At 48.0% G+C, this 26,136-nt stretch overlaps 1 protein-coding gene across 1 annotated transcript; it reads right to left on the reverse strand.

Moving 5' to 3' along the window:
- Window positions 1–2,980: 2,980 nt before the first annotated feature.
- On the reverse strand, window positions 2,981–25,928 carry Eif4h (eukaryotic translation initiation factor 4H). The gene is made up of 7 exons (XM_008851143.3): window positions 25,784–25,928; window positions 13,362–13,549; window positions 11,927–11,991; window positions 11,746–11,842; window positions 11,421–11,480; window positions 5,127–5,264; window positions 2,981–4,767 (listed from the first exon to the last, which is right to left on the reverse strand). Exons 1-7 carry the CDS (start codon window positions 25,840–25,842, stop codon window positions 4,628–4,630), a joined length of 747 nt encoding a protein of 248 aa, XP_008849365.1. The 5' UTR covers window positions 25,843–25,928; the 3' UTR covers window positions 2,981–4,627.
- Window positions 25,929–26,136: the final 208 nt, after the last annotated feature.

The raw sequence follows: 26,136 nt of genomic DNA on the forward strand, positions 1-26,136 counted from the left end.
AAACCAAACCAAACCAAAACACAAGTGGCTGGAGAGCTGGATCAGTAGTTAAGGGCAGTGGCTTCTTTTGCAGAGGACCTGGGTTTGGTTCCCCACATAGTGACTCACAACCATCAATAACTCCAGTTCCAGGAGATCCAACACCCACTTCTGGCCTCCATGGGCATTGCATACATTGATGCACTTACATACATGCAGGCAAAACATTCATACACATAAAATAAACTAATCCCCTCAAATTAAAAAAAAGACACAAAGCATTTTAAATCACCATGAGAGTTCATATCACAATATGTGGCTTTCAAAGTCACTAAGATCTAGGTCCTAGAAGCATAATCTGGCTTAAAGGAATGGATCCCAAAGGAGTAACATTCCAGCATACCCATCGTGGATCTGTGAACACAAATATCATGGAGTACTAGGACATGACTACTTGCCGAGAATTCCCTAGTGAGGGGCTAGGGCTCAGTGATCAAACATTTGCCGAGAACAGAATCCCCCAGTGAGGGGCTAGGAGTATGGCTCAGCAGTAGAATTTTTAGGTAGCCTATTTTCCTTGTGTTCAATTCCACGACTGTTTTTTTTTTTTTTTTTTTTTTTTTTTTTTTTGTCTTTTTGAGACAGGGTCTCCCTGTAGCCCCAGCTGTCCTGGAACTCACTATGTAGACCAGGCTGGCCTTGAACTCAGAGATCTGCCTGCCTCTGCCTCCCAAATGCTGGGATTAAAGGTGTGCACCACCATGCCCAGCTTCAGGACTGTTCTTTTAAAAAAATGAAAAAAAATTTTGTGTATTGCCTGCATGTATGTGAGTGCACCTGTGTCGTGCAATGCCTCAGAAGAGGTTAGAAGAGGTCTTCAGATTCCCCTGGAACTGGATTAAGGACGGTTTGTAGCCACCATGTGATTCCCAGGTCCTCTGCAAGAGCAGTCAATGCTCTTAACCTCTGAGCCATCTCTCCAGGCCCCCAGGACTGTTTTAATAACCACAAAGGCAGAGAAACCAGGTGCCAATTGTGCAAACTTGACTGAGGATTATCTATATAGCTTGTAAAAATGCCCCTTGTAGTTCAGGTGTTTTGCTAGGGGCATACTCACCCTTAACTATGACTTATGGAGGGGAGGCAGGTAGCAAACAGTATTAAAAAAAAAAAATATTGGGGCTGGAAAGATGGCTCAGGGGTTAAGAGCATTAACTGTTCTTACAGAAGACCCAGGTTTGAATCCCAGCGCCCACATGGCAGCTAATAACCGGCTGTAACTCCAGTTCCAGGGGATCTAACACCTTCTTCTGACCTACTGATTGCACAGCATGATGGGGGCACTTACATACATGCAGGCAATACACTCTTACATGTAAAAAAATTTTTTTAAAAAGTGTTTTTGGCCGGGCATGGTGGCACACACCTTTAATCCCAGCACTTGGGAGGCAGATCTTTGTGAGTTCAAGGCCAGCCTGGTCTACATAGTGAGTTCCAGGACAGCTGGGGCTACAGGGAGACCCTGTCTCAAAAAGACCAAAAGTTTTTACTTATGTGTGCATGGGCATGCTACAGCATGTGGGGGGTCAGAGGAAAAAATCCAAGAGTCAGTTCTCTCCTCCTAAGGCTATCTCAGTTAGGCTGAGGCAGGTACCTTGACCTATTGGCTCTACTGAGCAGCTTTTCATATTTACCTGGAAATTTGGGCACTTGCAATGAGCTGCAACCACCATCACTGCAGCCACATTGGGCACAGTAGTTTGTAGCTGTGGGTTGGACTTCAATCAGAAAAAACCTGTGAAGTTACCTCTCTACCCAGGCAGCCTGGCTGGCCTCCGGTCTGTGGTAATTTTCCTGCCATCAGCCTCAAGGGGATTACACATCTGGGTCCGTAGAGATATCCCAACAGGTTACAGGGCTCTGGAAAAGACACCTAGCACAGGATTCAAGTGGCTGGCCACAGCCCCTGGGCATTTTTGCTCAAGTATAAAGTCCTGCCTGCTCCTTCACACAGGGTGGGTTTTTTTCTTAGGCACTTCTTCACTACAGAAAACACCAGTAGGCTCCAGGTCTTCTCCCTTTCTATGTGTGCACGTATATGCAGGTACAGGTAGAGGCCAGAAGTCCATGTCCTTGATGCTGCCGCTTTAAAATAAAAAAAATAAAAAAGCTACAGAGCCTGTGTCGTGTGGTCAGAGGGTGCCTTCACCCACTGGGCCCTCACAGGCTAGACTAGCTGATCAGTAAATCCCAGGCATGGTCCCATCTCTGCCTCCCCACTGCTGAGATTATAGGTGTGCTGTGTGGCACTGGGCTTTTACACGGGTATGGGGTATCCAAACTTAAGTCTTAGGCTTATCCAAGCACATTACTGAATGAGCCATGCCCAGCACTCTCCCCCTTAAAAATACCTCTGAATTGTATATGTGTTTGAGTTTACACACAGGAGAGGGCATCTGATCCCCTGGAGTTGGAGTTACATGTAGGTGCTGGTGTTGTTCTCTTAACCACTTAACCCCCTCCTCCCCGAGTCAAACCTTGTAAGCTAGGCTGGCTTTGAACTCATCTTTGTACCACCACCACCCAAGTGCTGGGACTACAGGCCCTCTGGATGGCTCTGCTCTCAATCAGGTGGCAAGGTAAGTGCAAGTTCCCTCTAGCTACTCTGTGCAGCCCCTACCCTGTAGGCATCTTCCTCTCTGTAGGCCAGGATGTCCAGAACTTGTGTTCCTCCTGCCATTGACCTTTAAGTGCTGAGGCAAGAGGCCTCTGCCACCAAGTCAAGCTCCACCTTCTTGAGGTTCCAAGAATCAAACTCGAGGTCTGTGCATCCTGTGCCAAACACAATGTGGAGTGCAACTTATACAGACATGGGACACTGGTGACCATGTTTGCTTAGTGTGTGGTCCTGGACTAAAACTCCATTAAAGCTTGTTGCTTAAACGAGAGCATGCATTTCTTAACTCTTATGGCGCCTCCCAACCCAGAAAGACAAGCAGTAAACATTATGTAAGGTTCTCTTTTATTTAAAAGATCATTCACAAAATACCATATCCATAGACTCACTTTCTGTCATAGAACTGAATGTGTTAAGTGTGTGGAACCCCACTCTCACACTGTGTCAGCTGGTCGCCCAGCAGTGTGGATGGACGGGTCTGTTCTGTCTTTTCCGCACTGGAGATGGATTACCTCATCTGAAAGCATTGGCTTTGATTACAACCACGCAATGCATGTCTTTCTTAAGTTAGGAATTGATGTTACACAAATGGTTCTTATCTCAGAAGCAGAGAAGATGGCAGGCGAAGGAAGGAGCGAGAGTTCTGTAAGTTGCTGAGACCTTGCTACAAAGACAATCATGAGCCAAGAGCAAGCTGGGGAGGAGCTGTTGCCCAACCACAAGCCATGCACCTCTTGGCCCCTTTCCCTACAGCTCTGGTGGCTGGCTGACCCCAGACTGCTCCCACTGGGACAGATGGGGACTTGGTGCCAAATTTTTCATTTGTTCATACAGCTGTTCCACTTAAAAGCCAAGCCTGACCCCTTTACTCCCAGGTAGGTGCTCAGCACTGTGTGTGGGAATAAGGGTCTGCCCCACAGAGGCATCAAGCCTAGAAGATTCTAGACACCCAGGTACTGAGGGTCTCAACAGCTGTGTATAGCAAAACTTCAACTGATCAAAGTGCCAGCTTAGGCCCTGCCACTATGGACGTCAGCTATGACGGGGGGGGGGGGGTAGTGCCCTCAGGACGCTAAGCACCCCAGTTAGCAGACAGACACACACAGACAGCACACTGCAGGTATAGCCACCTCGTGCAGCTCCAGCACCACCCCTGCTTCCCGCAGGCCTCAGCTGCAGGAGACGGATTGAGCTGCAGCAGGCTGCACCTGAGGTGCCTCCACAGCTCCTAGAGAGCAGGGCACAAGCTTGCACTTGGTCTCAAGAACAGGAGCAAAGCCATGAGCCATGCGGGTTACCAACCACCTGTGTGGTCTGACCCGCTCCCCTGTCCCCTTGGGCCTCACTGTGACCCCAGCCTGCTGTGCCTCAACAGGCTGCTGAGACAGGCCCCAATCACAGCAGCCTGAGGACCAGCAGGCATGTTTTCTTGTTCTGAAAGCAAGGTGCCTCCAATTCTGCATGCTTATGCTGCTGGATACCAACAAGCTGCCATGGACTACCTAGCCAGCAACTCCAGCTCTTTCCCAGAAGCCACAGCAACACAGAACTCCACATGCAGATTAGAGAGAAGCTCCAAGAGAAAGCAGAGGACAGCATGACTGGCATGGCCAGGGCACGTAAAGAAAAGAGAGAAAGCCAAGAAGGATGAAGCAGCACCTTGCCTGCCATCCCACACGCCGGCTGCAGATACACACCCAGACACGGTGTGGAGAGAGAGGAGCAGGAGAGGCCAGAAGAGAGAGGGAGAGACAGAAAAAAGAGAGAAAGCACAAAACAGGCACTAGATATAGTAAAGCCAAGAATGTACTAGAAACCACTTGTTAACAGCTGACATGCACTCACAAGCTCTGTTTCCGCTGTAAGGAGGACAGTGCCAGGTGAGGAATGGGGCCTGCAGGGCGCCCAGCCAGGCCACCAAGCTGTGGTCTTGCTCCAGCTCCCTATGCCCCACTCCCTCCCAACCCAAGCTCATTCTTGCTCCTTCTGAACCACTTCCTCTCGGGGCCTCGCTCCCCCAAAGATGGCGGAGTTTGGGTTGGCTACTTGGTTGAGGGGCGTGGCCACTGTCCGAGGTTTAAGCTGCAGCCTTGGCCTCTGTGCTCGTTCCTCTGGGAGACAGAAAACAAGTGTTACACAGGATGAGCTACATCCAGGGTGATGGCCAATTGTTCACCAGGGGCCTCAGTGAACCAGTCTACTTTTTTGAGACAGGGGCTCACATAGCCCAGGCTGGCCTCAAACCTGCTACGTAGCTAAGGACACTCAACTCCAGAGTCTCCTGCCTCCACCACCCAAGTGCTGGGATTAAGGATCATCACGATAGACTAGCCAGCCACCTTCCTAAATGGCGTCTTGAAATTTCCAAGCCAGACACTCAAGCAAGGCTGGTTTTGTACTCAAATTAGGGAGTGATCCAGCCAACAGGGCAGGCTAGCAGGGGAAGCAGGTCCAGGGATGGCCACCATACCTTCTGTGGGTTCTCTGAAGTCCATGTTGGAGCCACGCAGGGGAGGGCCATCTCGAAAGCGACTCCCCATGGGAGGGCCTGCTCGCCGGTCACCAGGGCGACTACCTCCCCTGCCCCCTAAGAAGTCATCCCTGTAGCCTGAGGAAGAAGACACCAAGTTAACTGCTTACACTATTCTGGGAACTGAATTTCAACTTTTGTTTTCTGAGAAGGGTCTCACTACGTAGCCCTGGCTGGCCTGGAACCGGCTATGGTAGCCCAGGCTGGCCTTGAACTCAGAGACCTGCCTGCTTCTGCTGGGATAAAGGATGAGCTATCATGCCGTTTTGATTTTTTGCCTTTTTGAGACAGGGTCTCCCTGAAGTCAGAGATCCACCTGCCTCTGCCTCTGAGTGCTGGGATTAAAGGCATGCGCCACCATACCCAGCCTCATTTTCTTAAAAAAAATTATTCCTATTTTATGTGTATGTGTGTACTGCCTACATGTAAGGTAAGTGCACCCATGTTGTGCAATGCCCTCAGAGGACAGAATAAACTGTTGGATTCCTCTGGAACTGGAGTTATGGACAGTTGTTAGCTGTGATGTGGGTGCTGGGATTCAAACCCATGTCTTCTGCAAGAACAGTCAGTGCTCTTAATGGCTGTGCTATCTCTCTAGCCCTCTGGAGCCCATATACTCTGTCACCCCTGTTAATGTATACTGTGTTGTCTGGCGCACCCAGCCGTTACCCAGTGCTTGTCCATCTGCTGAATCTAGTCAGCCTAGCTAGAGTTCCTTGATTTAGGAAAATCAGCTCTTCCTCATCTAGCAGCAATCAGTTGTCAATATTCCTTTAGGTAAGATTGGGGTCTGCCGTTTGTTTCCCCAGATCTATGCTGGGTTACTGTCTGGGAGTCTCTTGGGCCACCTTGGCCAACAACTCAAAGGTAGGTAGCTCCTGTCTGGCATTGTTTCTTGTTATGTAGCCTTTAGTTATACATATGGACTCTTAAAAAATTATATTGACCCCTTTAATCTTTGGTTATCCTTTCCATGTGGGTGTTTAAGACCATACAGTTCGCCCAGATAAACCAATTTATTTTCACTCTTAAGGCCATTTGAGGATCTGTTCCTCAGGGGGCCACATGGGCTTGGGAGGTGCCCCTGGCTCCTTTCTTTTACCAGTTCCATCTATGTGAAGATAAGTCAAAGGTTCTGCTTGACCATGGCTGGTTTATTTTTTCACTTTTTGTGTATGAGTGTTTGCCTACATGTATGCATATCACATGCATGCTGGTGTTTGTGGAGACCAGAAAAAGGCGCCAAATCCCCTGGAAATGGAGTTAAGGACAGTTTGTTCAAGAGATAGCTCAGAGGTTAAGAGTGCTTGTTCTTACAGAGGACCAAATGCAGTTTCTAGCACCCACACTGAGCTGCTGACAACCACCTATAACTCCAGAGTCAGGGGATCTCACACCCTAAGGCACCCAACATATGTGGCTCATACAGAGTATGTGTCACAGAGACACATTTTTTGTTTTTTTTGAGACAGGATCTCTCTGTAGCCCCAACTGGCTCAGAACTCGTCGTGTAGACCAGGCTGGCTTCAGTCTCACAAAGTTCCACCTGCCTCTGCCTCACAAGCACTGAGACTAAAGGTGTGCAGCACTACACCTGGCCACATAAAGAATATTAAATTTAAAACAAAAAAATTTTAGGTTGGGTGTGGTGGCACACACCTGTAATCCCAGCATTTGGGAGGCTGGGACTTAAAATTTAAAAAAAAAGAAAAAAGTTTACAGGACTGGAGAGATGACTTAGCGGTTAAGAGCACTGACTGCTCTTGCAGAGGACCTGGGTTCGATTCCCAGCACCCACATGACAGCTACAAACCATTCTTAACTCCAGTTCCAGGGGACTCCAAAGCCGCCTTCTGACCTACGGGGCATTGCATGACACAGGTGCACTCACATACATGTAGGCAATATACTTGTACACATTAAAAAAAAAAAAAAAAAAAAAAGAAACAGCTGGGCATGGTGGCACACGCCTTTAATCCCAGCACTTGGGAGGCAGAGGCAGGCAGATCTTTCTGAGTTCGAGGCCAGCCTGGTCTACATAGTGAGTTCCAGGACAGCTGGGGCTACAAGGAGACCCTGTCTCAAAAAGACCAAAAACAAACAAACAAACAAATAAATAAAAAGTTTACGTCTATCAGTGTTTTGCCTGCAATGCCTGTGGTGGCCAGAAGAGGGTGTTGAACCCCCTAGAACTGGAGTTGTACTGTTACTCCCCACAATTATTATTTTTTAAATATTTTACTTATTTTTATGTGTATGTGTATTGCCTACATGTATGTAAGTGCATCCACATCATGCAATGCCCATGGAGCTCAGAAGAGGGCGTTGGATCCCCTGTAACTGGACATTAGTCGCCATGTGAATGCTGGGAATCAAACCCAGGTCTTCCACAAGAGCAGTCAGTGCTCTTAACCACTGAGCCATCTCTCCAGTCCCATGCTTTTGTTTTTGACAAGTGTCTTCATGTACAGCCCAGGCTGACCTCATATCCTCATATTCTTTTTTGGGGGGTGGGGGTAGGGGGGTATTTTTTTGAAAGAGGGTCTCCCTGTAGCTCCAGCTGGCCTGAAACTCTGTATGTAGATCAGGCTGGCCTTGAACTCAGAGATCCGTCTGCCTCTGCCTCCTGAGTGCTGGGATTTAAGGTGTGCACCACCATGCCTCGCTGACCTCATATTCTTGATCTTCCTGCCTTTGCTGCCCTATGCTGGGATCAAAGCATGTATACCACACTGGCTCCCGAGAGCTTTCTGATCTCACTGTCCCCTTGTCCCTACATGTAGTGCTGAGTAGCAGTGTTCCATGGCACCATAGACTGCTGTGCCTTATAAACCAGGAAAGGGAAATTTTGCTACCTTTGCTACCTTTGTCATACAACTCTAGAACCCCAGTGGGCTCTGGGTCCAACACTAATGCATCAATGTTACCTAATGAGGAGACTTCAAGAGACACACAGGAAATATGGTCAGGGTCAGGTACTGAATGGCTGAGAAGGCTGTGTGGGAGCAAAGCAAACTGTGTTTCCCTAGGAATGCCCAGGCTGGTTCTGGGAACTCTCCAGCACATCCTGAGTAATGAGGTCTGTCCACCGCTGTGCACCATTTCTTATCTTCAAGGCAGACAGGAATTTGAAAAAATGAATCAAGTTTTCTGAATCACAGGTCCAGAGGCCAAGATGAACAATATCTAAGTTAACAAAAAACAAAACCTGAGCTGGGTGTGGTGAGGCATGGCTTCAATCCCAGCACTCTGGAGGCAGAGGCAGGAAAATCTATTCAGGCCAGCCTAGTTGGGGCTACAGGGCAACTCTGTCTCAAAAAACCCAAAACAACAACAACATCAACCCAATAAAACAAAAAGCAAAACAAAACCCTAGGAAGGAAGGAAGCAAGCAAGCAGGGGACAAGGTGCAGGCCTGTGATGCTAGCACTCAGGAGATGGAAGCACAGAATCTGGAGTTTGAAGGTCATCCCCCCCTACAGTCAGAACAAGGCCAGCCTGAGCTACATGATACCCTGACCTTAAAAAAAAAAAAGCAATGAGGAGCCAGGGGCTCCTCCCAAGCCCATGTGACCCCTAAGGAACAGATCCTCAAACTACCTTAAGAGTAAAAATAAATCGGTTTATCTGGACCAAATGTATGGCCTTAAACACCCAAAAGGAAAGTATAACCAAAGATTAAAAGGGCCAATATAATTTCATAAGAGTCCATATGTATAGCTAAAGGCTACATAACAAGCAATAATGCCAGATAGGAGATACCTTCTTTTGAGTTGTTGGCAGGGTGGCCAAACGGATTCCCAGATAGAACTGGGAAAATGAACAGCAGACCCCAATCTTATTCAAAGGAATATTGACAACTGATTACCGCTAGATGAGGAACAGCTGACCCTCCTAAAACAAAGACCTCTAGCTAGATAGGCTGACTAGATTCACCATAAGGGCAAGGAGTGGAGAACGGCTGGGGGTGCCGACAACACAGTAGACAGTAACAGGGATATCAGAGTATAAGGGCTCTAGTGGGGGGAGGGAGGCTATGGGAGGGTGCTCTCTGGGAAGTGGGTATAAAAAAAAAAAAAAAGCAATGAAATCATATTAAGTCTTCAAAGACTTAAAGCCAATAGACACATGTCTTCTTGGCAAACACATCTGGATGCACAAACATTGAGCACAAGGTCCTTTTTAAAAAAAAAAAAAAAAAAATGACAGGGTCTCCCTGTAGCCACAGCTGGCCTGAACTCATTTTTGTAGACCAGGCTGGCCTTGATCTCACAGAGATCCATTTGCCTCTACCTCCAAGTGTTGGGCTTAAAGGGATGTGCCAAGTCTGGACCAAGAGGTCCTTAGCGTCCAGCAGATACAGGCTAGTTTGTTAAATTAGCCTGACTCACCCCTCATCTAGACTGTGAACCTTTCTGTGCACCTAATTAAATAAAACTGACACTCCTAGTGTCAGCTCAGAACAACACTGGAGACAAACACAACTGCTACTGTGCCCAGGGACACAAGGCAGACTCACTTCAAAACTGTATGAACAGCACAAAGAAGACAGCTGGGCACAGACTTCAGTTTTCTTTAAAATTCAACTCTAGTACTTATTTCTGTGGGGAAGGCAGTCATTTGTGCTAGGGCTTCAATTCGGGGCCTCTCCCCATAGACTTAAGCAGAGTCCAGTTCCTGTTTACCTTCTTTTTTGTACTTTTTTTTCTTTTTTTTTGGAGAAAAGGCTCCCTGTAGAACTCAGCTGGTTTCAATCTCACAGAGATACACCTGCTTCTGCTGGGGTTAAAGGTGTGCACTACCATGCCCAGCTTCTCTGTACTTTTAAGATGCACTTTTTTATTTTTTTAAAGATGTACTTTCATGGCATCTCTGCTTGGGTGTTAAGGGCCTAGAGAGGCAGCATGGGAAGGCTCTGGTCACTCCATAAGGAGGCAAATCACCCTGTTTCCAGAATCTGAGGCTACAAGGCTGCAGGTCATAGGTCACCACCAGGTGTGCTTCCTGGCCTGGGCCGGCTATGAGGGGATATGTGCTGTCCATTTCAGTTGGAGACTATCTTATACACAAAGTCACAGACTTACTACATGTTACAGTACTTTCATGAGTAAGCTCATTTCTGACTGGTTACAGGACTTTTAGGGACTCAGTGGTTCAGTATGAAGTCCCTACCATATCCCTCCCTAAGTCAAGTTCCCATAATTGGTTTGAATGAGGGAGGCTGGGCTGTGTGCTAAGACTTCCCAGGTCGCCTGGCAAAGAGTACAGATGTACCTCAGGTTCATGGGGATGCGATCAGGCCTGATTTTCTTTCTCTGCCTCTCTGTTAAGACTGACATTCTCCCCATGCACATGAATTACTTTCATAATTAAGAAACAAAGGGGCTGCCGAGACGGCTCAGTGGTTAGGAACACTGCCTGTTCTTGCAGAAGACCCGGGTTCGAATCCCAGCACCCACATGGCAGCTAACTACTGTCCATAACTCCAGTTCCAGGGGATCCAACAGCCTCTTCAGTCCTCGCACAACACAGGCACGCTTACATACATGCAGGCAATACACCCATACACATAAAATAAAAATAAAATTAAAAAAAAAAAAAAAAAAAAGATGCTTGTTGCCAAGCCTAACAATCCAAGTTTGATCCCTGGTATCCACATGGTGGCAAGAAAAAAACTAAGTCCCACAACCTGTCCTGACTTCCATATGTGGAGACAGACAGAGACAGAGACACATTATTTGCACATACACTAAACAGAAGAAACAAAGGTAGAGATTGTAAGGGCAATCTTTCACATAGGCCTGGCATGTAAACTGACTTCCCAAGCAGACCCCCCAGACCCCAACTTGGCTGAAGAGGGGATGTTAAAGTGGAGCCTGCCCACCATGAAGGGACCCTTCAAGTGAAGAATGATCACCAGGATCCACAACTCTGAGGTTTTCTAGGCACTTCTGGTACCGTCTACAATGCCATTTCTAGAAGCACTGATAGTTTTTTGTTTCACACAGGAAACCTGGCTGCAGCCCAGCAGTAGAAAAGGGTACAAACCAGAGACATGGGCTTGACCTGCCCCCCTGCCCTGTTCCATGTGCTCAGTGTGTGTCAGGGTCCTTTCAGAAGGTCTCATTGGTGAAAGGAGCTCAAGTAGTCAGGCTAGGCTGGATACTCCCTAGATGCAAAGAGGAGCAGGGGCTGGGGGTGGTTGGAGTGGGGAGGTGAGTCAAATACTGATACCAGAGTTGAAGTCATCTCGGGAATCCCATCCACCTCTAGACTCTCGAGAGCCACCCATTCCTGTGGATATACAAAAAAGATCAAGTTGAGGTCACATCATTACCTGACTACAAAAACTTATTTGGAAGATGCACACACCATGTGATGGGGAGGCCCACAGAAACCCCCAGGCCTGCAGACATACTGCTGCTCTAAGCTTAGAACAGCTCAAGCTCCCAAGGACCCAGCAGGTCTCTGAGCCAGCGATTGCCAAGTGGTACGTAGGAGTGGCAGGCTGGGTGGTGTGCACACAGCAAGCTGTGCCAGCCTGAGAATAGCTGATCACCTCTGTCATCAGGTCCGCCTTTCCTGAATCCAAAGCCACCTTTATCTTGTTTTCTGCCTTCTGCAATGTCCACACGAAGTGGCCGGTCACCTAAGAGCTAATGACAAGAAGAAAAGTGTTAAATATCAACAGGAACATACTACTCAGCTGCTGCCTAGATAGGGCAAGCTGGGATACTTACCGCGCCATCATATGTCAGAGCCTCCTTTAGGGAATCCACCTCATCGAATTCTACATAGCAGAACCCTGGAAGAGAGCAAAGCCAGTTTGCATACACTTTGGATTCCAGATTGCACCACACCACCCTGTCTGCACCATCTCACAACACTACATGTGGCATATGGGTGACATGAGAGTCCAGATCATGCCTAGTATTTCTACTACCTCCCTTCTTCTTTAGACAATGTCTCATATAGTCCAGGCTAACCTCAAACCTGAGATGTCACTGAGGATGATCTTAAACTCCTGATCTCCTGTCTCCATCTCCAACTGCCAGGACCGTTGGCCTACACCACAATGCCTGGTTTATGCAGTGCTAGAAACCAAGCCCAGGGCTTTGTGCATCGTAGGTGAGCACTCTATCAGCTAAGCTCCAGTCCCAGTCCCTAATTATGTCACTGCTTGGTAGAGAACACCAACCTGTGCTGCAGGGCAACTTTCTTCCTCAATGGCTTCTGTGAGGGCAACCGGGAGACCCTGACCCAAGTTCAAGCAGGCAATGACGAAACAGTCACATACCTCATCCTTGAGAGCTCTAAGGGAACTACATCCTGCACCACTATACAGCCCAAAGCTAGGCTGATTGAGAAACCCTTATGCAGATCTGGTTTCCTGGTGCTTGCTAATATGCAACTTGGCATTCCCTGACCTGTGTTTACTGATGGGTTAGGCACATTGCACAGCAGGCACGCTGTGCACCCAAAGTCACCCCATAATCTCTCTGCTTCTGGCAGGGCTTACAGCCTGCAATGAGGCCCAGGAGACAGGATATGGTTACCTGTCATTACCATCCTTGGCCCGTTACCAGACACCATAGTGCAGACACTAGTGTATATGAACACTGAGCTTACCAAGGGAGGCTAAATACAGAGATTATTTCTGGATTTACAACTGAATGACAGGGAATCTAAAGAAGTATGAGTCAGCTAAGGAGAAACTACCTTAAAAGTTGTCTTCAGGAATGATGGGATGGCTCAGTGGGTAAAGGCATTTGCCACCAAGCTTGGTGGCCTGAGTTTGATCCCTGGGACCCACATGGTGAAAGGACAGAACCAACTGGCAAAATGTTCTCTGACCTCCACACCTGTGCTGTGGCATGGGGACACATACACGATAGGTAAATGTTTCAGCTCCTGTCTGGCAGGGACAGGACTATATAAAAGCTGGGTAGACAAACCTGGGTACACGATACACCCTGCTACAAACCATTTAACAGCGTAAAATGCATTTCCCAGGGGGAAACCACAGACCTAGAAAGGCTTATGTGGATTTTTGCTCCCTAGACTAGGCTGGCATGGGACAGACTTTCAGGAGCAAAGTCTTCTGGTTAACTAAGGTATTTTTATTTATGCCCCCCAACTTCAACCTTCCCCAAACACACAACACCCCAAACTCACCTTTAAATTTGTCGGTGTCTTTGTCTCTGACTAGCCGCACACTCCGTATGCTGAGATCCTTGAAGATAGCATCTATGTCACCCTGAACTGTATTAAAAGGGAGATTTCCTACATAAGCTGTGTAGGGGGGCTCTGTGGGCAGCTCCTTCTGGCTTCGGGAACCATGGCCACCAGCACTGCCTCGGGACCTAGAAGGAGACAGAGGTCAAGGCTCCTGAAGCCCCGCCCAAGAGGCCTACTGAGCTGCCTGCCATCCTCACTTTAACCAACAACCAGATTCTAAAGATTTTAAGGAATATTATAAAATATAATTTACCGGCCAGGTATGGTGGCGTATGCCTTTAATCCCAGCACTTGGGAGGCAGAGGCAGGCGGATCTTTGTGAGTTCGAGGCGAGCCTGGTCTACGTAGTGAGTTCCAGGACAGCTGAGGCTACAGGGGGACCCTGTCTCAAAGACAGGAAAATTTTTTTTTTTTTTAACCAAAATGGTGCCTGCTTTTGCTGACAAAAACAGCCACAGAAACACAGAATGTAAGTAAACACTGGACCTGGACAAGACAGTCCAAACATAGTACAACTAAGACAACTCCCCTGCTGAGGTAGAGTCTGCCTGAGTACTATTCACAGGGCAAAACCCAAGCTGACACACCCACAGTACACAAAACAGGGAAGTACTCAGGAGGCAAGGTCAGCCTCAGGTTACAGAAGACCCTGCCATAAACCCCCCAAAAAGGTGCAGGAAAGATGACTCAATAGTTAAGAGCACTTGTTCTTGCAGAGGACAGAAGCTCGGTTCCTAACACCTTTGGGGAGTGGGCCACAACTGCCTTTAACTCCATCCCCAGGGGATCTGATGCGCGCGCGCGCGCGCGCGCGCACACACACACACACACACACAAATTAAAAACAAAAAAGAATGGGCGTGAGTTTGAATCCCTGGGGCTCACTGGCCAGTCAGTCTAACTGAAATCAATGAGCTCCAGGTTCAGTAAGAACCTGTCTCAAAACTAAGGTGGAGGATGATTGAGGAAGACATCTGATATTGACCTCTGCCTAAGCATGAGGCAGGCAGACAATAAACCAGAACAGAGAGCAGGACATAGTAGTCATGCCAGCACGCAGGAGGTGGAAGCTGGAAGATCAAGAGTTCAAGGCCATCCTTAGCTAGAAAGTGAGTTGAAGGCCGGCCTGGGGCTACATTAGACCCTGTTTGGAAGGCAGGCCACAAATCAAGAAGCCAGAAGAGATTGTCCAGAAGGGATGCCCCTTTCCAGGAGATAAGGAAGCTGCTGAGGTTCAGTCAGCTCATGCTACTACTACCCTCTACTGCTGACCAGTGGAGTAAGGGTGTTCTCTCTAACAACAGTTGTGTGAGTACATGTCTGTATTGCCCAGTTCACAGCCAGTCTGATCTACATACAAATCCTGTGTCAAACAACAAAAACAAACTCCCCTCCCCCAATTTCTGTCACTTCCCAAAAGTGAACCTGCAGTAAACTGGCTTAGGAGAACTGTGACCACATGTTCTCATTTCCTAGTCTCCCAAGTTCACACAGTAAATGTGACTGACTTGGCAGTTCAACCCTTTGCCGACTCTACTCTCCCATCCAAGCTCCTGAAGTCTGAAACACTTTCAGCATACTACCTTAGGACTGGACCATGGGAATGTAAGATGCCACCCGAGCATCTGAAGATCACACTGTGAAAACCCACAGTAAGGAGCTGTGTGAGGCTGCAGATGAACAGTGCTTGAGGCCAATGCGCTCTCTCGGGACAACTCCCTTACACCCTGCTTACTCTGCAGATGTAAGATGAGCTATAGGGAAGGGACTTAAGGAGGGACAACTACTGACCTTCTGATGACCCACCAGGAGGTGGGCCACCGAGCCTTGAGGTGGTGTGGGTGGCATATGCAGCAGGGATATGAGAGACACAGGATGTGACTCACTTCTACCAAGTGAGGACAGTGCAAGCTCTCATCACACTACTCCTAACATCATTTGACTTTAAGCACTATTTATTTCTGGAATTTTCAGAAATATTTCCAGAATAGCATTTTCAGAAACAGGTGATCTTAGGTAACTGAAACTGTGACGGGCACCATAAATGGCAAATAGCCAGTTTCTCTAAAAGCACCTGATGTGGGGCTGGAGAGATGGCTCAGTGGTTAAGAGCACTGTCTGCTCTTGCAGAGGACCAGGGTTCGATTCCCAGCACCCACACAGCGGCTATAAACCATCCCTAACTCCAGTTCTAGGGGAATCCAAAGCCCTCTTCTGACCTCTGGGGCATTGCATAACACGGGTGCACTCACATACATGCAGGCAATACACTCATACACATAAAATAATAATAATAATAAAACAAACAAAAAAACCCCACCCAGATTAAAAGCACCTGATGCAAGGTGAGCTCTGAGCACAGGTGTGGTGAAAACAGGCCCAGGACTGAGACGGCCAGGCTGTCCAACCTCTACCTAAGCCCAGGGAGCCCAAGAGACTGTGGTTAGGACAGGCACTCACTCACTCGCATGTGGCTTTAGGGAAGACAGAAAGCCTAGTTTCAGGAGAGTAGAACTTGATGAGCTAAGTATCAAGTGGAAGCACTTCACAGTTGGCTGGTGACAGCCCATGCTAAGCACCCTATGATCACTTTGCCTATAGGTTGCAGCCTTCATCTGCAGGTCACAGTAGGGCAGAAGGCTTGGGCCTAGGTACATTTACTCTCGGTAACACTTACAAAGTGCCTGCTGCATGCCAACAGTTTGTGATAGAGTGAATGACGGAGACAAAACCAACAGCACACACCTGAGATGACAACACTGTTACCACCATCAGTGAGCACAAATAAGTTTCAGAAAACTGAGTAAAAATATCTGACAGCTCTGACCTTTAAGTCTGAGGACCTATTACCATTAAGGTACTGAAGTATCTTCGTGTGAGGTCATAAGGCATTTCCTCAGTACTGGGCACAGTGGCACAGCACTTAAGGAGGTTAAGACCAGCCTGGGCTACATGGCAAGATCATGTCTCAAAAGACAAAAGCATGGAGCTGGAGAGATGGCTCAGTGGTTAAGAACACTGGCTGTTCTTGCAAAAGACCTGGGTTTGAATCCCAGCACATGGCAGAACAACTGTCCGTAACTCCAGTTCCAGGGGATCCGACGGCTTCTTCTGTCCTCCTCAGGCATTGCATGACACAGGTGCACTTACCTACATGCAGGCAATACAAGCATACACACTAAAAAAAAAAACACAAAAAAACCAAAAACAAAACCACCACTTGGAAGCCAGGTCCATCTTCCACAGCAGTAGCCTGAGTAGGACCTCTGCCAATCACAGGTCACTTTTGTGCCTCAGTTGTTTTATATAGTCCAGGGTGGCCTCAAACTCTGGCTCTTCAGATCTCCATAGTGCTGGGATTTTGGGTGGGGCCAGCACATCCAACTGTGCATCTTGTTACTTTACAAATACCTGAAATCTTAGTTTCATAAAGGAGTTTAATTGACTATAAACCACTTCATAAATACTGAGTGCTATATAAAATTTAATAACAACTCCAGAGTGTTCATGGTTAGGCTGCCATACCTGAGGCTACAGTGTGAGCAAGGCAGGGAAGAAGGCAAACTGGGACCCCAGCAGGAGGAGCTCTAGGCTTCACAGCCATGTCCAAGTCAGGTCCAACACCAGTCCCTCAATCAAGGACTGTACTTCCAACTCCCAGGCTCCACATGCCACCATACAGCTCCCTCTCTGCTCCATTAACTACCGATTAGTGACAACCAAGTGATCTTTGACACAATGGGGAAGTTTCAAAGTGGCAATAATAACTCAGGAAATCTAACTCTCAGCTCCAAGTGTGACCCAGTCAACCAAAAGTGGACTGTCTATGAAGGTCAGAGCAAGACACATGAAAGGCCCTAGACCTGAGTCCTGCCCTCCAGGGGCTGAACCAACTCAGTGGTTCAAGTGGCATGGGAATCTGGAAATTACCTTGCATAAAGTAACAAGTCTCTGGACCGGAGCTGCTAGACGGAGATGTCTCTCCAGCAGAACCTGGAGCCTACTTTCTAGACAGAAGACTGAGAAAACAAATTTTAAAGGTGGGCTAGCCAGGTCTCCAGGTAAACAGACTAGAGGGAGGGCCTCCTCAGAGGAAACCAACCAGGCCCAGGGTGTCATTCAGTGTCTGCTTAGCAAGCTAGAGGTCAAGGGTGCTGTCTTCAGCACCATACATGCACCCAGAAAAGCCGATGAGAGAAAAGTAGAGACCAGTGGGCCAGGGCTGGATCCCAGTAAGCAGAATTGGTCAAACTGGCCTGGTGGGCAAAGGCCTGTGACTCTAGGTAAAGGAACCTCAAAGAAAACAAAACAAAAAAATCCCCCAAATCCAAGATGGATAGATGGCTCAGTGGTTAAGAGCACTGACTGCTCCTACAGAGGACCTAGGTTTGATTCCCAGCACCCACACGGCAGTCAACAACCATCTGTAACTCCAGTTCCAGGGGATCCAATGTCCTTTTCTGACCTCCGTGGTCAATGCCATGACATGGGTGCACTTACATACATGCAGGCAATACACTCATACACATAAAATAATTTCTTTTCTTTTTTCTTTTTTTTTTGTCTTTGGCTAAAGGTCTCCCTGTAGCCCCAGCTGACCTGGAACTCACTATATAGACCAGGCTGGCCTTGAACTCACAAAGATCTGCCTGCCTCTGCCTCCCGAATGCTGGGACTAAAGGTGTGCACCACCATGCCCGGCTCACATAAAATAATTTCTAAAATTCAAAATCCATTTTTAAAAAAGGTTTGGGATAAAGTTTGGTACTAGAGTGCTTGCCTAGCATGTAGGAAGCACTGGGTTTCATCCCTACCTAGCACCATATAAACCAAGTGTGGTAGTGCCTACCTATGATCTCAGCATTGGGGCGGTGGGGCGGGGGGGGGGGCGGGGGGGGATGCAGACAGGAAGATGAGGAGTTCAAAGGCATCCTCAGCTATATACCAAGTTCCAGGCCACCTGGATACATGAGATCTAGTCTCAAGAATGAATTACAACAAATAAACATGCCAGGTGTGGTAGTGTATACTTTAATCCCAGCACTCAGGAGGCAGAAGTATGCAGATCTCTATGAGATCTAGGCCAGCCCAGTCTATGTAGCGAGTTCCAAACCATTCGGGGTTACACAGTGAGACCATCTCAAAAATAAATAAATGACAGTAGCCTGTCTGTCTGTCTCTCTCTCTCCTCTTTTTGAGACAGTGTTTCTTTGTAGCTCCAGCTGGCCTAGAACTCAGAGATCCACCTGCCTCTGCCTCCTGAGTGCTGGAATTAAGACAAAGATCTCACTGAAGTTGCTCTGCTGTCCTCACATCCTCACTAGCCTTGTTTAGGCTCTGGCTGTTAAAGGCTTAAGAAGCTTCCCAGAAGTTGACTCACAACAGTCCAGATTTACCAGCTTAGGGCCTGACACTCATCTTGTAGCTGGGCTTGCACAAACCAAGGCAGTGGTATCAAACTGTGCAATGACCACTTCATCATGCAGCTTGTAGGGTTAAGAAAGAGCCAGGCCAGGCCTATGGCACACACTTTAATATTAGAAGAATTTCAAGTTTGAGGGCTGGGCTAAAAGAGACCTTGTCTCAGAACAAAATACAGGCAAAAGTGGCAGCAGGAGGATCAAAAGTTTAGCTCATCCACGGCCTAGGCAACGTAACAGTCATGAGACCACATCTCAAAAAAAATCCCAAGCAAAAAAAAAAGAGTAAAAGGGGCTGGAGAGATGGCTTAGTGGTTAAGAGCACTGGCTGGTTTTGCAGAGGACCCGGGCTTGATTCTCAGCACCCACATGGTGGCTAACAACCATCCATAACTCCAGTTCCAGGGGATCCAACACCCTCTTCTGACCTCCTCGAGCAATGCACAACTCGGGTACACTTATATACATTCAGGCAATACACTTGTACACACAAAATAAAAATAATAAAATATTTAAAAAAGGAATACTTGTATCTATCAACGTTGTATCTATCAACGTAAGAGCTTGATAACCTTCCACTGTTGAAGGATTTTTTAAAGGAAAAGGCAATTTTTGATATTATTTTTCATTTCTGGATACTGCACAATGAAATGGGCCAACATTTGCAAGATCTACAGAATGCTGCTGGGTGTCCAAATCGCAAAGGCATGTTTCAAAACCACACCCTGGGAAGAATCAAGCTAGAAGGACAGATCTGAATGTGACAAGGTAAAAGTGTGAGATTTTCTGAGATTACCCTCCACAGATGCCAGCCCTCTGTACCAAGTAAAAACATGCAGATCACCTGAAAAGCCAGGGAAATACTCCTTCCTTTTTCAACTACCTATCCACATAAGGCTGGACGTCTTTCCTAAGGTGTCAACCACAGCAGCACCTCCCCAGAGTACAGACAGAGCAAAGGGGGCAGGACTTTTTTTTGAGACAGGGTCTCCCTGTAGCCCCAGCTAGCCTGAAACCCACTATGTAGATCAGGCTGGCCTCGAACTCACAGAGATCCACCTGCCTCTGCCTCCCCAGTGCTGGGATAGAAGGTGAGCGCCACCACACCCGGCCAATAAAAAACCTACTTTTATAAGGGCAGGGCATGGTGGTGCTCCCCTTTAATCCCAGGCAGAGGCTTGGAGATCTCTGAGTTCAGGGCCAGCCTGGTCTACATAGCCAGAAAAACAAGTTCAGCTGTTCTGTGGTGGCACACGCCTTTAATCCCAGCACTTGGGTGGCGGAGGCAGATGGATCTCTGTGAGTTCGAGGCCAGCCTGGTCTACATAGTGAGTTCCAGGCCAGCTGGGGCTACAGGGAGACCCTGTCACCCTGTCGAGAGAGAGAGAGAGAGAGAGAGAGAGAGAAATAAGTTCCTTATCCAATGAGAGGAAAACAGGACACTTTTTTAAAATGTATTTTTTCTTATGTGCATTTTGCAAGCATGTATATATGTGTACTATGTGCATGTGGTGTCCATGGAGACCAGAAGAGGGCATCAGATTTCCTGGAACTGGAGTTATAGGTGATTGTTAGCTGGCACATGGGTACTGGGAACCCAACCTGGGTCCTCTGCAAGAGCAGTCAGTGTTCTTAACTGCTGAGCCATTTCTCCAGCTCTGAAACAGGACATTAAACTAATGTGTAGTGGCTTATCCGGACAGTCCTAGCATTCAGGAGGTTGAGGCAGGAGGACTGTCATGAGTTTGAAGCCAGTTTGGGCTATGTGATAAGGTCCAGGCCAGCATGGAGTAACACTTTGTGACCTTGTGTCAGAAAACCAAAGGTAAAATGAGAAATCAAGGCTTCAGGTTCCATCCCTGGAACAAAAGAAAGGAGCACTTTCTTTTCTGGTAGGGTCTCCTTATGTAGCCCTGGCTGATCTTAAACTTGTTTTGATCACATCCCCCCTAAAATTCCCACAGCCCTGATCTAAGGGAAGTAACTTGACTGATCTGCTCTGCAGGGCTCTAAGGCCTGGCTTCTGTATAAACTTTCTTTTAGAGAGCTCAGGGGAAAAGCAAGCATTCCTTCAGAGAGGGAGTTGAAGAGATGGCAGCAAACCCAAATAGTGTAAGCACATCAAGCAGACAGCCTGTGCATCCCAGTTCCCCCTTCCCTGAAGTTCCACTCTAGACTTTTCCCTGTCTCTTAATTTTTAATAGGTTTCAGGATGGCATCCTTCTTTCTGGTTACATCTAGGCCCTCCCACAGGCCAGGCAAGCACTGTCCTATTGAGTCTCTCCCCAGTCCTCATCATGACATTCTCTATCATTCTACTTGCTTCACACTGTCCCCTCACAGGCCTCTTTTACTTTCAACCACCCCCCCGCCCAATCCAGGTCTTCCCATGCACCCCTCTTCAGCGTGACTCTCTACCAGCTCTGTGGGCCCTGCCCCAGGCTTAAAGGTTACCCTGCTGGACAAAGTGTATAGGATCCCAATCTTCAAGGAGACAACATTCATTTTGGGGGGGAAGGCACTAAACCAAAGAAATAAAACAGATGTTACAAGTGCTAATCATTCATTTGACAAACATTTACTCAGTCTCCTGTGCCTGAGGTGGGAATTTCTGGACTTAGGCACATGACTGCCTCATGAGATTAAGAATGAAGGAGCTGTGGGGCTAGAGAGCTGGTTCAGAAAGAGTACTGACTGCTCTTGCAGAGGACCCAAGTTCAGTTCCCAGCATCCACGTGGTGGCTAACAACGATCCATCAACCCCAGTTCCAGGGCTCTGACACCTTCTCCTGACCTTCAGTCATTGAATGAACGGGTGCACTTACACACACATGCAGGCAATACATTCATACACATTAAAAAAAAAATTAAAGAATTAAGCAGCAATGGAGGCAACAGCTTCCACAGGCTGCTCAGCTTTAAAGAGGCAAGGGAGACTGTACAATAAAAGGACTAAAATGCTAACTGCTGCCCTGTACATTTTATACAACAGAAAGCTGGCTGCAGTGGGGTATACCTACAAGCATCTGGGAGGCAGAAATATTGCTGAGTTCAAGCCTGCCTGGGTTACATAGTAAGGTTTTATCTCAAAAAGCAAAAGAACAAAGAGGTAAGCCCTATAAGGCTCAGAAGTCAGCATTATAAGCACCTAAACAGGAACATGACAAAAAACTTTTTTTCGTGACAGCTTCTCATTATGGAGCCCAGGCTACCCTTACTTAGGCTTGAGATCCTCCAGCCTCAGCCAAAGAGGAAAGGAGTGCTGGGATTATGGAGGTGAGACCTCTCTTGACTCTTGTGTTTGTTTTGGGGGTAGTCAGGCTAGGGCAACTACTATACCACCATCAAGCTTTAAGAACACTCCAGCCAATTCCAGCAAGCACACCTAACAATCTCACTTCCTTCTGGCTGGATATGAAAGACTAAGCACTTGCAGGCTGTGTTGCCATTACAAATGTAAACTCAGTGTTATTCTGTACTTATCAGGAAGCTCAGAAAGACATTCTAGCAGCTGGGTATGATGGCACATGGCTGTAATCCCAGTACTTCAAAGGCAGAGGCAGGAGGATCACTGCAAGCTCCTGGCTAGCCTGGCCTACATTTATAGATTTTCAAGCCAGCCAGGGGCACACAGCTGAGACCCTGCCTCAAAAGAACAAAACAAGCAACTAAACAACAACAAAGGATAATTTAGGAGATTACAAAACAAAGTCCATTCAAGAGCTAGTACAATCAACTCTCAATTTGCTAGAGAACAATACATTCCCTGGCCCTTGTTCCATGCTGAGGCTGGGGCTGTGGAAGTAATCGGGACAACTGCAAAGCTATAAAACACAAAGACAAACAGGCTTATGTCCTTCTATAGGGACACATGGGAGGCTGGAGAGAGGATCATGGTGAAGAGTTTGAGGCTAGCCTGGGCCACACAGTGAAACCCTGCCCCAAAGCTTTTAAAAAAAAGATGCTGTTGGAGAAGGTAGACCGCGTCAAACCAGGCTTGGGTCACAGCTGTTCCTTGTGCCTATCATTCTGGAGCTTCACAGTTGAGACACACTGCCGGTCAAGGTGTTCTGGACTAGGAGAAAGGTCCACCACACAAAAGACACTGTACAAGCCAGGCTTTCCAGTATGTGCTGAGCCTCTGCCAGGCTTAAGCACCGCACAGCAGACTTGCTGATACGAACCTAACTTGAACAATGAAAAGCTGGTTAGTAAGGAACATCTGGTCAGCTCTGCCATATTGCTCAAGTTCAGATGCCAACAGCTGAGCCTCCTGCAGAGTTCTGCTCAGGCATAAACCCACCGACAGGGCTTTTTTGCCTGGGATTCTCCTGCCTCAGGCTCCTGGTAGCTGGATTATAGGTTCACACAACCAGGCCTGGCTTCACTAACAGATTAAAAAAAAATTATGTATTATTATTTCATGTGTATGAGTATACTGCTTGCATGCTTACGTGTAAGTACACCCATGGTAGCCGGGCATGGTGGCGCACACCTTTAATCCCAGCACTTGGGAAGCAGAAGCAGGTGGATCTTTGTTGAGTTCAAGGCTAGTCTGGTCTACATAGTGAGTTCCAGGACAGCTGGGGCTAGAGAGACCCTGTCTCAAAAAGACGGAAAAAAAGTACACGTGTGTTGTGCAATGCCCATGAAGGTCAGGAAGGAGTTGGATGCCCTGGAACTGGAGTTAATGAATGATTGTTAGCCACCATGTGGGTTAACTGGAAATTGAACCCAGGTCCTGTCCAAGAGCAGTCAGTCAGTGCTCTTAAGTGCTGAGCCATCTTTACAGTCCCTCACCAAGAGATTTTTAAAAAAAACTTTAAAGAAACTAGAGCTGGGCCAAGCATGGTGGCACATGCCTTTAATCCCAGTACTTGGAAGGCAGACGCAGGCCTCTGTGAGAGCCTGGTCTACATAGTGAGTTCCAGGACAGCTGGGGCTACAGGGAGAACCTGTCTCAAAAAGACCAAACAACAACAACAACAACAACCCCCCCCCCACACACACACAAAAAACCAACGAAAAAAAAGAAACAAAACTAGAGCTGGAAGGCAGGTGTGGTGGTACATTCCTATAATCCCAGTTTGCCTTCTGGTGCCGGGGAGGCAAGGCTTGTGGATCTCTGAGTTCGAGGTCAATCAGGAGTACAAGGTAAGATCTTGTTTCAAATCCTCCCTTGCAAAAGACTCCTCTAAATTTTTTTTTTAAAAATTGGTGAAGAAAAAATAAAACCTAGTTACTTTCAACAGAAATGAAGTATAAATTTGATGTCCAGAAAGTTACCCCAAAGGCATTGTTAACATTTCATCCAACACCTATTTCCATTTTATTAGCACATAAAATAATCATTGGAATGCAAGTGGCTCCACCTTACCTTAACTTCCTACTTTCCAGGATACCTGGTCCTCTCCTACACCAAAACAAACCTCTGACTCATTCCCAAACCCAGCTATTTAGAAGTAGAAGTGATCATCCTTCACCTAACAAAAGATGCTACAAAGATTGCAACTGGGAGACAGGATACCTCTCAGTAGACCTATTGATAGACTGTCCTGGGAAAGCCAGCTTTTCTGTAAAGAGGATGCAAAGGCCAAGTGTCCTTGACAAATGAATAAGATGCTCAAATAGCCTGCTTTATAAAAATTCTGCAAGCAGTCATATGCACTTATTTTGCTATTTTTTAAAACCAAGTAGTTTAGGGGGCTGGAGAGATGGCTCAGCAGTTAAGAGCACTGACTGCTCTTGCAGAAGACCTGGGTTCGATTCCCAGCACCCACATGGCGGCTACGAACCGTCCTTAACTCCAGTTCCAGGGGAATCAGACGCCCTCTTCTGACCTCCTTGGCATTGCACGACACGGGTGCACTCACATACATGCAGGCAATATACTCATACACATAAAATTAACAACAACAACCCAAGTAGTTTAAGTGTGTTTAGTTATATAGTAGTACTGGGGATTGAACCTAGGACCTCAGGAACGCTAAGCAATAGCTGTTACTAACACAACCTCAGACAGCAACATGTATATCTCAAAACAACAAAAATCAGTTGTTGGTTTTTGGAATTAAACATCAGGAGCGTTCTCCTCAACAGTACAGAGTTGTTATTGCTGATGCATTTTTTTTTTCTTTCAAAGAGGGTACTTTTATCTCACACACGGATACATACACACACATATAGTGTGGTCTGCATGCTGTTTTTTTCCCTTTTAAAGAGGGTACTTTATCATACATATAGAGACACATGTATGGTGTGGGCTGCATTTGACGAGAATAAGAACGAGGCTACATGCGATTCTCTCTCCAGGTCAGTGAGAAACTAGTTAGAAATAAACAATCTTCCGCCAGCAAGTACTAACACCCGCCAGTAAGGAATTCTGAACTCAAGAAGATAATAAGCACCCCCCCACACCTTACGGTGTAACTGTTTTACGCTTCCCTGCCTGTCTTCGCCAATCAAGCCCCGAAGTGGAAGGGAATCGCCCTTCTCGTAGCACGGCGACCTCATCCGGTCCGCGGGCCTCACGTAGAAGTGACCCGGGGACCCTGCGGCGCACACTGGCAGCAGAGACGGTGGAGAGGCCGGGGCGGGATAGGCCGCGCCGGAGCCTGATGCGGACAGAGCTGGCACCCGGCGCAGGTTCCCCGGCAAACTCCGGTGTCGCTGCGTCCTAACCTAGGGACCGAGACCCCGCCATGTACCCCGACGGACCCGGCGGGGAGCCGAGGAAGGAATGCACGCCGCGAGCAAGAACCCGGCAGCCCAACCGCCGCCCGCCGCTCCGGGAGCGCGCCATTTCCAGGACTCTCTCCTGAGGCCTACTCAGGCCGCTTCCCGTCGCCCGCCTCGAGTGAGAAACAGCAAGGCCGCGGCCACCTCAGGACCTCCCGGCACTTCGCCGGGCGGACCCGACAACCCGCCAGCCCGCCTCACCCTCTACCGCCGCCGAAGCTGCTGTAGGCCCGATCGTCGTATGCATCGAAGTCCGCCATTTGCAGTCTCCGCTCAGTGAGGAACCTGCGGGCCAGCGAGGAAGGACCCCTCAATATAACTCCTCCCCACCCTCCACCCGCCCCGCTCCTGGGGTTGTCCGCCGCGCTGCCTGATCGCAAATCGCACGCACGCATGCGCGCGCCGCCGCGCTGGCCTTGGGCCCGACGGGGCCCGCTGCTGGCCCCCGCGCGCTCTGAAGCCCACGTGGTGTGACGGCCAGCCCCCTCGAGCGCCTCGCGCATGCTCAGCGCGCCGAGGCCCATTGTGTGCTGGCCTAGTGGTTGCACGCGCGG

The sequence above is a fragment of the Nannospalax galili genome, unplaced genomic scaffold, assembly GCF_000622305.1.
Source record: "Nannospalax galili isolate Female #2095 unplaced genomic scaffold, S.galili_v1.0 scaffold444, whole genome shotgun sequence".
Lineage (NCBI taxonomy): Eukaryota > Metazoa > Chordata > Mammalia > Rodentia > Spalacidae > Nannospalax > Nannospalax galili.

Bases quoted from the DNA above. Each gene is read 5' to 3' on its own strand.
- Eif4h (XM_008851143.3), bottom strand. From the start codon at position 25,842: ATGGCGGACTTCGATGCATACGACGATCGGGCCTACAGCAGCTTCGGC. The intron at 11,843-11,926 runs GTAAGTATCCCA...TCTTGTCATTAG, and splicing joins CTCTGACATATGATGGCGCG to CTCTTAGGTGACCGGCCACT. The intron at 4,768-5,126 runs GTATGGTGGCCA...TCTGTCTCCCAG, and splicing joins CTTCAGAGAACCCACAGAAG to AGGAACGAGCACAGAGGCCA.